General features: G+C 37.4%; 1 protein-coding gene across 3 annotated transcripts in view; it reads right to left on the bottom strand.

Moving 5' to 3' along the window:
• Nucleotides 1–10,202, bottom strand: part of LOC132117530 (rap guanine nucleotide exchange factor 6-like) — an 84,239-nt gene extending 74,037 nt beyond the window's left edge. For 2 of the 3 annotated variants that reach the window (XM_059526873.1, XM_059526874.1), the window contains exon 1: nucleotides 9,727–10,201. In XM_059526873.1, coding sequence (XP_059382856.1) covers nucleotides 9,727–9,795 — 69 coding nt within the window. In that variant the 5' untranslated portion in view covers nucleotides 9,796–10,201. Of the gene's footprint in view, nucleotides 1–9,726 lie in introns of all 3 variants that reach the window. The other variant, XM_059526875.1, reaches the window with a different exon arrangement.
• Nucleotides 10,203–14,657: the final 4,455 nt, after the last annotated feature.

Raw genomic sequence — 14,657 nt, 5'->3', positions numbered from 1 at the left:
TGTTTGTTTGTTTTTATTATTTCGTTAAGTAGTAATTTAAAGCTTTCTATTGATATATGTATCATGTCTGTGAGGCATGTATTCGCTGAGTTTCGGTTTATTTTTGTAAGAGTTCCTGTTCAAGACAAGACGGCAGAAAGCATGTTTATTTTCTTTATTTTTTATTTCTTTATTTTATATTATTATCTCGCTGGCACCTATATGTCCCAAAAAAGCGTGCTTTATCTTGCACTTTCCGCACAAAATATTCAATATAGTGTACATTTATATGGGTTTAACGTTAAAATAATCGTTACATGCTTGAACTGTTTTATATCTTTAGATTTTATTTTAGACAATTCGTGATGATTTGAGAAGGCTAAACTGATCAAACATAGGCTATGATCAACTCTCCCTCTTTGTGCTGGCCGCTTGTTACTTTAAAAACAAAACTTATAGGCCTGTTTAACGATCAAAAACTCCAAACATACAAAACTGAACTATTTTTATAGCTGAAACAGTATTAGCTGTTTTGGGAGAATAGGGGAAAAAGACGGGCTGAACATCCTCAAGTGTGTTGCGGGGCAAACTGAAAGTTGATGCCGAATGTCCAGCACTCTTCGTCACTGCTCCGACTTCTCGTTTGTACCCTATGTGTTTTTCCCTAGGTACAAACTAAAATAAGTTGTAAAACCTAAAAGTTTTTTTTTTATTATTATTGTGTTCGGCATGATGGGTCGCGTGTGATTTCATGACGTGCCGCGGGTTGAGATCTACTGGTTTAGAGCTACAGGATTTGTGGAGTAGCAGGATCCCCAAATAGATTGACAAAATTCATAATAGTAACAAGAAATACTTCCACTACTACTTCGTTTGTGATGGTCGTTTATTTTTTAGATATTAAGACGCAATGTTTTCAGTTTATTGATGACCTGACTTTGTCCTGTGAATGCATTGCTCTCGGAGACAGTTAACAGCATCACTAACAGTTCCTCTCAATTGACGACAAATTTCTTCATCCGCCCGGATAAGGAGAAGCGCTTTAATTTCAGTTGCTTCAGTTTCAGTCGCTTCAGTTGGATGACATTTATTTAATTTTCTTAAACGGTGCGTGAATGCGTCACATTGTTATGATTGGCCCGGAGTACACGTCTTACGTCACTGCTTTCTGAACTCGTACGTACTCATACCGGTAATTTTCCTTCTGCGTTCACACACAGCAGAATTCCGGCAATTTACTGGTAATGTTACAACTTTTCATACCGGTAAATTGCCTGAACAAATTTTTTAAAAGATCCTGTTCACACATGGTCTCTTTACGGCAATTTACCGGTAATTTTCCGGAAAAGTCTGTATGTGTGAAAGGGCTTATAGTGACATTAGCACTAACTTTGATCTATCGCGAGTTTAAGCTCTAAAAAAAAAACTATCGTTATAATCAATGAAACTGTATTCACTGTGAAATGAATCTCTTACTTTAATTGTATGCGCACCTGCACTTTGTTGTTCATGATGAGAGAATTAGCAGAATTCAGCGTGCACACTCAAAACTGATGAGTTACAGCGATGACTAATCTGAACGTCTCTGATTCGCCATTGCATTCCTAAGCTCAACAGAATTGTACGTGATTGGTTAAAATGCGCGAAACCTTAAAAACGCCTAAAATGAAATACGGTGTAACATGAGCAGATCTTAATTTGATGCCACAATCGGCACTGTTAATTTTCACATTTTTGGCAATAGACGTAATAGATTTAATTTGTTTTTCCAGGGAAATTTTTGTCCAATTTAGTGGCATTTTTGCCCCAAGTCTCCATTGCCAGCCTTATACACACTCCACCTTTGCGTGTAAGCTGTAGATGTAGATGTGTGTGTGTAATTTCTGTAGTTGATTCACTGTTTTGGATCACTTTTGGGCAGGAGAGACTTGGCGTTGTTTCCAAAGGTATCGGCATCGGACAAAATGAGTTGAAAAAATATGGGCACATTAGATATCAGCAAAAATCATGCATCATTTCATCTTGCCTCTGAACAATACATATTTTAGTATTGTTCATAAGCGCAGTCAATCTATAAGAATAATCAGCCTACACTACCAGTCAAAGGTTTTTGAACAGTAAGATTTTAATGTTTTTTTTTTTTTAAAGAATTATCTTCTGCTCAACAATCCTGCATTTATTTGATTCAAAGTACACCAAAAGCTTAAAAAATCTGAAATATTTTGACTATTTAAAATAACTTATATTTGAATATATTTTAAAAATGTAATTTGTTCATGTGACTAAAGCTGTATTTACAGCATCATTCCTCCAGTCTTCAGTGCCACATGATCTTCAGAAAATCATGAAAATATTCAGGTTTCTTTGTTGAAAAGAAAGTTCAGAAGATCAGCATTGATCTGAAATAAAAAGCTTTTGTAACATTATACACTAAACCATTAAAATTCTTCAAAAGCGTTTTTTTTTTAATTATAGAAATTATTACTTTCAAATGACGAGAAAGACATTTAGAATGTTACGTAAGATTTTTATTTCAGATAAATGCTTTTCTTCTAGGGCTGTGACGGTGGCTGATTTTTACCACCGCGGTAGTCATGGACCAACAACCGCCGGTGGCGCGGTGTTTGAAAAAAAAAAAAATTATATATATATTAGTGTCAAAATTTGCTCGTTAACCAAGGCGATAATCTTTTTCCAGTTTAACTTATTCAAATTATTTTACGTAGGGGCGGGGATGGCCACCCACTCACAACTGCTGCTTCTGTCACTTTTTCTCATGACAAGAAGTGAATTTATTCAGTCGCAGACTCGCAGAATGACTGAACAGGAAACGTTTCAGACACGCGCTCCACTTCACTTTATTATCAGCGCGGACGGTCCTGTGCTCAAAGGCGGTGCGCGCTTCCTTTGTGCGTATCCTTTCATATCAAACTGCGAAATAAACTATGTGCAAGCAGTGTCGTGGTCAGTTAATTCATGGAATTACCAAAAAAGGTGATTAAAGCTGACTTAAACTGTGCATGCATGTGATATATTTTATATATATTATATACAGGATATATTTATATGTATGCACGTCTAGAAATCAGCCCAGCACTGTCTCACTCATCTAACACATCCTATTTAACTTGTCAGTTCGTGTTTATTTGAGCACTTCTGTCAGTGAACACCGCCTGCAAAACACTAAAATAAATATCAAAGAAATAATGTTTATTTAGGCTACAAGAAAGTAGCCTAAATACGAAAGTTAAATACACCCTAACGGACGCGAGCGACGCAACACGAGAAAATACTCATTATAATCAGTGATGCTACAATAGCACAACACGACATGATAAATCCCCGTCGGTCTGTGATGTAGGCTACTGACACAGAGTTCAAATGTCCTGTATAGATACTAGACAGACTAAACCTGTCACAACGCGGTTGTTGCGTCTGGTTTACTTTTACCAGCCAGCGTTTGCGATCACGAGAACTTGTGCAAACGCTGATGGGTGACATGAATGAAGATGACTCCAGATCGGTGAGGTGGTATTTGCTTTCCCAACAAGATCCATCGCCCAACACTAAATTAATTTGTTGAATGTATAAACTGTATTTTCCCGCGCTCAAATCTGCCAATCTAAAGGAAACGCTGTGTTTGAGGTAATTTGTTAATTACCATAGACTTAGAATTTGCAACTATTACAGTTATTACACTTATATACAAAACTTTGTATTATGTTTGTGACGTCACGTGCACTACCGCCAGTGGCAGTAGACAACCGCGGTAGCAACCGACAACCGCGGTGACGCGGTTGTCACGGCAACCGTCACAGCCCTATTTTCTTCTGAACTTTCTTTTCATCAAAGAAACCTGAAAAATTCTACTCAGCCGTTTTCAACAATAATAAATGTTTATTGAGCAGCAAATCAGAATATAATTATACATTTCTGCAGGATCGTGTGACTGGAGTAATGACGCTAAAGCTCAGCTTTGAAATCACAGGAATAAATTATATTTTCAAATAGAAAACAGTTATATTAAATGGTAAAAATATTTCAAAACGTTACTGTTTTTGCTGTATTTTGGATCAAATAAATACAGGCTTGGTGAGCAGAAGACAATTCTTCAAAAAACTTTACAGATCTTACTGTTCAAGTTAAAGATATTAATATTAATAAGATTAGTCTGAGATGTTTATTTGACAGTGATTTCACATTTCTTGTTTGTATGAAGGCTAAATACATAGAAAAGGTGAATATTTATTTATTCATTGACCCACTCACCGACTCTCCTTTTTTCCCATAGAGCTATTCAATTCATCTGGTAATTTTTTTTCTCTTTCATATCGCAATGTGATTTTTCCCAATATCATGCAGCCCTAACAATTACCATATCATGCTAATCCAGCACTAAAACAGCCATCCTCTGATGCATGTAACGATGCAGTCCTCTGCTCATTATTAACTTCTCTATGAATGATGGTGATATTTCAGTTAAAGCCTAAATGACTCATCTTCATGCTGCATGATGTATTTACACAAGAGTTACAGGCACAATGAATCAGATTTAGAAACACACGCCAACTGTCAGAAGTGTTTAATGCACCTCTGATTTCATACACACAGAATCTGCAGCACAACAGTTCGTTCAGTACTGATTCAGTTTTAATCACAGCGCACTGAGAAATGCCATTTCAAAATAAGAGTCTTTGCATACCGAGACGACCTGATGCTTCTCTACTGATCTCAAAAGTTTTTGAAAGAAGTCTCTTCTGCTCCCTAAGGCTGAATTTCTTCATCAAAAAATACAGTAACATTTTTTTTAAATATTATTAGAAATTAAATTTTTCTGTGTAAATGTATTGTAAAATGTAATTTATTTTTGTGATCAAAGCTGTATTTTCAGCATCATTCGTCCAGTCTTCAGTGTCACATGATCTTCAGAAATCATTCTGATATACTGATTTGTTGCTCAAGAAACATTTCTGATTATTATCAAAGCTGAAAACATTTACCGTTTTAGATTTTTTTTGTGGAAAACACTAAATGCTTAATTTTTAAGGATTTTTGATGGACAAAGATTTGAAATATAGACCTTTTGTAACATTAGTTTCTAGTTTCTGTGAGGTAGTTAATGGGAAACTGGTTCATAAGGACTCCACGATGTATCAAAAAGTTCTGTAGAAAGAGCCACTCACATTCCCAGCATGCCTCGAGATCAAAACAATGCAAAACTTACATTTCAGGTTTGACCTCATTCTCTGTCCTCTTCTGTAGGTTTTGTCTTTTATCATACATGACCTCATGACACTGTAGCTCAACATGGAGTCAGATTACAGCCTCAGTCTGACGGATGACACAGACTTCGCCGTTTCATGATCACACTATCACTATCATGATTTGGGTTTTATTTTGATTATTCATCCGGCCTTATCAGACACTCAGTGCTTTTAAACACACTGTGTGAACATTAATTTACATCTGCATCCTAACTCAAGCTGCTACTACTGTCAACATAAGCTGTGGTCTAATGTGCATTTCCAAGAGAACAACAAAAAAATTTAATAGTGACCCTGTATCACAAAACTTAAGTCTTAAGTGTCAATTTTTACTAAATCAGCTTTTCATTGATGTCTGGTTTGTTAGGATCGTACAATATTTGTCTGAGATACAACTATTTGAAAATCTGGAATCTGAGCGAGCAAAAAAATCTAAATATTGAGAAAATCATCTTTAAATATGTCCAAGTTAATTCTTAGGGATGCATATTACTAATCAAAACTTAAGTTTTGATATATTTATGGTAGAAAATATACAAAATATCTTCATGGAACATGATCTTTACTTAATATCCTAATGATTTTTCATTCAGAACTTTTATGTAGAATATTTTCACCAAACTAAAAGTTTCAGACTATTTTGTTTTTCCTTCAAATGCATTTTGCATATTTTTATTATTTATTAATTTATTTATTTGATTTGGGAGTGTTTTAAAATTTTACTATTTGTATATATATATAAGGAATTTCAATTCCACAAAGACATTTGCAGCATTTTGTCTGAAAAATAATGAAAGGTTTTTAAAAACTTTTTCCCTTTATAATTTGTTTTAAATCTCATTTGTTAAAAAAAAGTTACACTTTTTAATAAATTGTACAAGTGTTACGATTTGAGAGAAGTCGTGGCCTGGTGGTTAGAGAGTTGGACTCCCAATCGAAGGGTTGTGAGTTTGAGTCCTGGGCCGGCAGGAATTGTGGGTGAGGGGAGTGCATGTACAGTTCTCTCTCCACCTTCAATACCACGACTTAGGTGCCCTTGAGCAAGGCATCGAACCCCCAACTGCTCCCCGGGCGCCGCAGCATAAATGGCTGCCCACTGCTCCAGGTGTGTGTTCACAGTGTGTGTGTGTGTTCACTGCTCTGTGTGTGTGCATTTCGGATGGGTTAAATGCAGAGCACAAATTCTGAGTATGGGTCACCATACTTGGCTGAATGTCACTTCACTTTTTTTTTATTAATTTGCATGCTTTAAAGATAAACTTCAGAACTTCAGCTCTCACACGTCAAAAGAAACAAGAGAAAAATCATACTGATTTTGTCATACAAAGTTATGAACAATTTTCTGGCAGTTAAAGGTGCACTAATTAATTAATTTATTAATTAAAAAACATTTTACACATGCAAAAGTATTATTGAGAAATACAGTCCAAACACAAGAGCCTGCTGATCGTAAACACAATCTTGCTTTAAACTGAACCATCCACACTAATAACATTTTCACAAGCACAAATCATTTCAAATGCACTTTACAGGTCTAAGCATCTGCAGAAAAACCCTTAAGCTAAGACAGCACTTCTGAGTGCATTATCACTAAGGATTTCCTGTCCATCAAGGGTTTTGTGCAATAGGCTGCTGGATTTTGATCATTTTTTATTTGTGCCACAACGTGCATTTCGAGTCTGCACTGTCTTTAGTAGTTCATCACATTTGAGCGCACCATCAAATCCCATCAGGCAAAGCAGCCTGAGGGACGAGAGCCGGGCGGCATAATGCTATGGAAATTGAGACAAGAAATATTTGTTTTGCTCTTACGTAATACTCCACACACCCATCTGGACCCATCTGGAAACTTGGTATCAGAGCTGGAGCAGTTTGTGTTTGTTATTCTGATCAGCAGCTTTCAAGACCATCAGAAAGAAAACACACACATCCACACGCTGCATGCTACCTGTAAACACACACTCGCTGTTCTGGAGAAAGACTTGGCAGAAAGCTCTCAGTGAAGCACACATGACCAGTTTCTTAAACTCACTTCCCAAAAGTGACCTGCTTTTTCAAATTCGACAACAAGGCTGGCACAGTTTTGGGCCAGCTGCCCTTTTATTGCCACTAAAAACCTCTTTTAGCACATTGCACATGCAATGGTTTTCTGTCGTATTGCAAATCCTGCTGATATGTCACCGAAAGCATGATGTCTAACCAGTTAACACAGATGGGGTTTGGTTAAAATAACAAAAATGGCCTTGAAAACATCAAACCAGTGTATGCACTCATTTTATCAAACTTATGTAGTTGCAATATAGATAATGTCCAGATTTTTGTTAAATAACAAATTATTTGAAATATTTTAAAAAAATTAGTTCTAACAAAAAACAAACAATATTTTTTTATATATAAGTAGATAATGTTTTTATTAAATTTATGTGGTTACAATACAAATCATTTCCAGCTTTCTGTAATACAAAACAACTATTTAATCCCCAAATTTCTTATGAAGGTATATTTAAAGCTTTTTAAACATCTTTTAAGACCATGATCTTTAAGGAATGAACTGAAGGGAACACAATACGTCAATAGTCTCTAAATTGAGATTTCTATAGACCAATTTTAGGTTTGTAAACATTCAGGATGCGCGCACATCATGGTTGCAGAAAACCAGGGAGCCAATGGCCTTTACAGATAGAGAATTACACAGATACAGTATAAAATTGTTAGGTTTAAAAAGATTGCAGATTACATTGACTAGATGTCATTTTCAGAATGTTTTCTGCATATTACAAGAGCTTGTCACTCAGCGAAAAGGACTGTTCTTCAATGAACTTGATGTTATATAGTGGAATAGTCTTAAAAAACACAAACAGGGATGACGTTTTTTGTGTTCGGAGACTATCTAGTGGCAGAAAATGACAGTTTCAGCTGGAATAAAAGATAAATAATAATAAAAAAGTGAATTTGATTTTATACTTCAAGATTCTGATTTTATTCTCGCAGTTCCGAGATTATATCTCACAATTCTAATAAGAAAAAACAACTTGTCATTCTCTCTTTTCCTCATAAAAATATTAATAGTAAGGTTTGTAGGGCTAATACAATACATCATTGAACAGCAAATGTGAATATTATGTAGACCTATTGTTTAAATCAAATGTATGCTTAAAAAGTACAGCAATCATACCAGTTTTCATCCAAGATATGTCCATTTAAATGTCAGCGGTTAGCTTCAAATGGCGTCTTTGACGACAGTATTCTATAAAAATTATTTGCATTCCGATCTTGACATCAAAAGGCACAAAAAAAATTATATATATATATTTCTCTTATTCCATTGATTTTACCCATTTACCTCCACTTGTTCCCAGTGTTTTTCTGAAACCACTATGCGCGCGCAGCTGCAAGTGACGTAACTGTGACGTTGTAGTTGTATTAGCAAAACTTCAAAGACGGAAAATACAACTTTCACGACATCTAACTAAAAGAAATTGCTTTAGGCTTGAATAGCTCTGATCCCAAAAACTAGAAAATGGAAATAACTTTTACTCTACCTTCTGATTGCACTGGAAAAGTTTGCTGTTTTTTATCAGTAAAGATTCTTCAATCAAGATACATTTACTTGGATGATATTCATTTATTGAAGTGCATGCATTATTTAATTCCATGATGACTTGATGAATTTAAGAATTTCTGCTCTGATTGAAGAACTTTAAAGGCCTGGATTTGTGGAAGGGTAAATTAAGAATTGTTTTGGGGACGCACAGAAACCCTGTCATCATTTTTGGCAGGGCAATTGAACATCTCAATTATTGGCTGCTTGAAAATAAATCTTATTGTTGAGCTCTGTAATAAAACAAACCTTTGCACTTTGAACTGATATTTGAGATATCTCAAGCCAAACGTACAACATGCTTTTAACATCATGAGCCAGACTTACTCTGTAAAAAAGGTTTGTTTAGACCCTGAAATGCTAGTCGATGGCTAGTTAGTCAGCACACTAGGATTTAAGACACATCCCGTGACTGCGCCGCTGTAATACAGTAAAGTTTCATGGACTTATATCATTTATAAATGATTTGAGACATTTGAGACACTTAGAGACATTTGAAACACGTAACTTCTTTCAAAAGTTCAAACTTTGAGCTAACGTTTACTGATCAAAAACAGCAATGAAGCACTTCACTGAGAATCAGTCTGTGGAGCAGAACATCTGTCATTGTACTGCATTTATAACCTCATAAAAAACATCACTTAGAAACCCCAAACAAATCAATAGAATGGCTACAGTCAAAAATATAAGGTCAAACACCGAGCACGACTAACTTAACGTAGTTTATGAATCTTGCAGCGATGTACTTATTGAGTCATGAATCGAAACTAATAAGCTTCATTGTGCTGATATTTCACAGTTTCGCACCAGTTATAGACAATCTAAAGTGGTTTTTAGTCATATCTGTAGTAAAAAAAAAAGTATTTCTGTGTGTGTTTTTACCTCAGCCGTTCGTCGTGTCGGAGGAGTTTTCAGCGCTTTCTTCAGCGATATATCCACTGAGGAATTCATAATTAACTATCTGATTTCCGGATATAAAAACTTCATATATTCACGTGTGTCGATAAAATAAAGTAAATATAAAAAGTGAAATGAAATAAAATGAAAGATGACATCATGAATCCCTTGGAGAGTCCGGGAAATCTGGCACTGGTTTGAGTTAGCTTCGGTTAGCATGTGTAGTGAAGTGAAATCGCTGATGAACGTGCTGTTGAAGGGAAGCGCGAATCAGAAACAGCCAAAGTTGACAAAAAACAATCCTTCATTCCTGGCAAATTTCTCCATTTGTGACGGTAAAACATCTTAAATAATCGGAGGTTCATAAGATCCTCCGAACTGAAGCGTCCAGCGACAGCCCATGACTTCAGTTTAGCCTCGAGCTGCCTCAACAACATTCACATGACGAGCTGCTGGAGACTAGTGCGTACTAAACTATGTGAGATCTGTGCGTACTAAACTACACTGATCGGACAGATGTGAGATCTGTGCGTACTAAACTACACTGATCGGACAGATGTGAGACCAGTGCGTACTAAACTACACTGATCGGACAGATGTGAGACCAGTACGTACTAAACTACACTGATCGGACAGATGTGAGACCAGTGCGTACTAAACTACACTGATCGGACAGATGTGAGATCTGTGCGTACTAAACTACACTGATCGGACAGATGTGAGATCTGTGCGTACTAAACTACACTGATCGGACAGATGTGAGACCAGTGCGTACTAAACTACACTGATCGGACAGATGTGAGACCAGTGCGTACTTAACTACACTGATCGGACAGATGTGAGACCAGTGCGTACTAAACTACACTGATCGGTGAGAGACGCAACACCAGTGCGTACTAAACTACACTGATTGGACAGACGTGAGACTAGTGCGTACTAAACTACACTGATCGATGAGAGATGTGACACCAGTGCGTACTAAACTACACTGATCGATGAGAGATGTGAGACCAGTGCGTACTAAACTACACTGATCGGACAGATGTGAGACCAGTGCGTACTAAACTACACTGATCGATGAGAGATGTGACACCAGTGCGTACTAAACTACACTGATCGGACAGATGTGAGACCAGTGCGTACTAAACTACACTGATCGGACAGATGTGAGACCAGTGCGTACTAAACTACACTGATCGGACAGATGTGAGACCAGTGCGTACTAAACTACACTGATCGGACAGATGTGAGACCAGTGCGTACTTAACTACACTGATCGGACAGATGTGAGACCAGTGCGTACTAAACTACACTGATCGATGAGAGATGTGACACCAGTGCGTACTAAATTCCACTGATCGGACAGATGTGAGACCTCTGCGTACTAAATTACACTGATCGGACAGATGTGAGACCAGTGCTTACTAAACTACACTGATCGGACAGATGTGAGACCAGTGCGTACTAAACTACACTGATCGGACAGATGTGAGACCAGTGCGTACTAAACTACACTGATCGGACAGATGTGAGACCTGTGCGTACTAAATTACACTGATCGGACAGATGTGAGCCCAGTGCGTACTAAACTACACTGATCGGACATATGTGAGACCAGTGCGTACTAAACTACACTGATCGGACAGATGTGAGACCAGTGCGTACTAAACTACACTGATCGGACAGATGTGGGACCAGTGCGTACTAAACTACACTGATCGGACAGATGTGAGACCTGTGCGTACTAAATTACACTGATCGGACAGATGTGAGCCCAGTGCGTACTAAACTACACTGATCGGACATATGTGAGACCAGTGCGTACTAAACTACACTGATCGGACAGATGTGAGACCAGTGCGTACTAAACTACACTGATCGGACAGATGTGAGATCAGTGCGTACTAAATTACACTGATCGGACAGATGTGAGATCTGTGCGTACTAAACTACACTGATCGGACAGATGTGAGATCTGTGCGTACTAAACTACACTGATCGGACAGATGTGAGACCAGTGCGTACTAAATTACACTGATCGGACAGATGTGAGATCTGTGCGTACTAAATTACACTGATCGGACAGATGTGAGATCTGTGCGTACTAAACTACACTGATCGGACAGATGTGAGACCTGTGCGTACTAAACTACACTGATCGGACAGATGTGAGACCAGTGTGTACTAAACTACACTGATCGGACAGATGTGGGACCAGTGCGTACTAAACTACACTGATCGGACAGATGTGAGACCAGTGCGTACTAAATTCCACTGATCGGACAGATGTGAGACCAGTGCGTACTAAACTACACTGATCGGACAGATGTGAGATCAGTGCGTACTAAACTACACTGATCGGACAGATGTGAGATCAGTGCGTACTAAATTCCACTGATCGGACAGATGTGAGATCAGTGCGTACTAAACTACACTGATCGGACAGATGTGAGACCAGTGCGTACTAAACTACACTGATCGGACAGATGTGAGATCAGTGCGTACTAAATTCCACTGATCGGACAGATGTGAGATCTGTGCGTACTAAATTACACTGATCGGACAGATGTGAGACCAGTGCGTACTAAACTACACTGATCGGACAGATGTGAGACCTGTGCGTACTAAATTACACTGATCGGACAGATGTGAGACCAGTGCGTACTAAACTACACTGATCGGACAGATGTGAGATCAGTGCGTACTAAATTCCACTGATCGGACAGATGTGAGATCTGTGCGTACTAAATTACACTGATCGGACAGATGTGAGACCAGTGCGTACTAAACTACACTGATCGGACAGATGTGAGACCTGTGCGTACTAAATTACACTGATCGGACAGATGTGAGACCAGTGCGTACTAAACTACACTGATCGGACAGATGTGAGACCAGTGCGTACTAAATTACACTGTTCGGACAGATGTGAGACCAGAGCGTACTTAATTACACTGATCAGACATATGTGAGACCAGTGCGTACTAAACTACACTGGTCGGACAGATGTGAGACCAGTGCGTACTAAACTACACTGATCGGACAGATGTGAGACCAGTGTGTACTAAACTACACTGATCGGACAGATGTGAGACCAGTGCGTACTAAATTACACTGATCGGACAGATGTGAGACCAGTGAGTACTAAACTACACTGATCGGTACTAAACATACTAAACTACACTGACCACTAAAACCACTGCATACTAAACTACACTGACCACTGAAACCACTGCATACTAAACTATACTGACCACTGAAACCAGTGCATACTAAACTACACTGACCACTGCATACTAAACTACACTGACCACTGAAACCACTGCATACTAAACTACACTGACCACTGAAACCAGTGCACACTAAACTACACTGAATACTGAAACCAGTGCACACTAAACTACACTGAATACTGAAACCAGTGCACACTAAACTACACTGAATACTGAAACCAGTGCACACTAAACTACACTGAATACTGAAACCAGTGCACACTAAACTACACTGACCACCGAGCGATGAGAACCTGGGAGGTATTTCAGAAAGCATGTTTTAACAACTTCACAAGTTCACGTATAAGAAAACCTCAACTTTCGATTCCAGAAACTGAACTAATGTTCAGGTTATGTACTTAGCCATATTAACTTACACTCTGAAAGTAACCTGTACATTTCTTAATTTACAATTTTAAAGCTTTTATAATAATGTTTAATTCACTTTAACCACTTAACCACAAAGAGAAGTGTGGAAGGATGTTGTACACTTCATGCACTCAACAGTTGCAGCTTTCATAAAGACTATAAAATGATGAAATTGATTAGATGAATAAAACATTTTAAGAACCGCATTTAGTTAAAATTTTAATCTTTTTAACATTGAAAATTCAGCTTTGCATTACAGCATAAATTATATTTTGATGTTTAAATAGAAAAACTATTCTAAATTCTAAGGATATTTCATAATCTTACCGTTAGATCTAGATTGTGTTTTTCCATTTTACACCACACATTCAGACCACAAAGAGATCATGACAGCTGCTGTACAAAGTAACAAACAACAACATAATTGTAATGTTGGCATATTTATTGCACAATATTCCCATAAAAACTGGGAAAAAAAGAGGCTTTATGTACAAATACACCAAGAAAATCTATGCAGTATATACAGCTAATATTTACCAATGCATGCCAAGTAAATAAATTAAATGTTTTTCTGTATAAAGAAATAATATAAATACACATTCTGGAGGCAAATAGATACAGGTTTTTTTTTAATACAAAAAGTTTCCCACCGAAGCAATCACCTGCAACACCTTGCAAAGCCTGTGGATTGTTTTTTTGTTTTTTGTCGATTAAGACTTAGATGTATGGTTTGACCCAAAGACAAAGCAAGCCAACCATTCATAAACATCTTTGTAAGTCATTAACTGATTGACTCATTTCTCTGTTATTCCATCAGTAAACAATCTGTCTGCAAACTAAGACGACACATAAAAAAATGTCAGCATTTCAAACCTGAAAATACAAGATAATTGTTGAATGTCCTTGGATCAGTGTTAAAAAAAGGGTCCAGCACAAATCCCAATATAGTGATTGATTGGTGAGCATCGAGTTTCTCTTGACCAAATTATTCCCCTTTTTAAAAATCACACAGAATATTGCGCCTAAATGACTATTCAATTAAAAATACATCTCTTAATCATTTCCAGAAGGACAGGTAAACACTTCTGTGGCGGCTAAAGTGACGCTGCCCGAAAAAAAAAGATAAAAACTGAATCCTCAGAGCTCTTTCATGAGAAATCGTGCCATGGTTTCATCTTTACTGGGTGACTGAAAACCAAAAATGAAACTTTACCTCAAATGTTTAATTTCACATGTTAGATGTGTGTGTGTGTGTGTGTGTGTGTGTGTGTGTGT

This window comes from Carassius carassius, chromosome 36 (genome assembly GCF_963082965.1).
Source record: "Carassius carassius chromosome 36, fCarCar2.1, whole genome shotgun sequence".
Classification (NCBI taxonomy): domain Eukaryota; kingdom Metazoa; phylum Chordata; class Actinopteri; order Cypriniformes; family Cyprinidae; genus Carassius; species Carassius carassius.
Note: the sequence above shows the minus strand (reverse complement) of the source record. Positions and strands in the feature narration are given on the sequence as shown.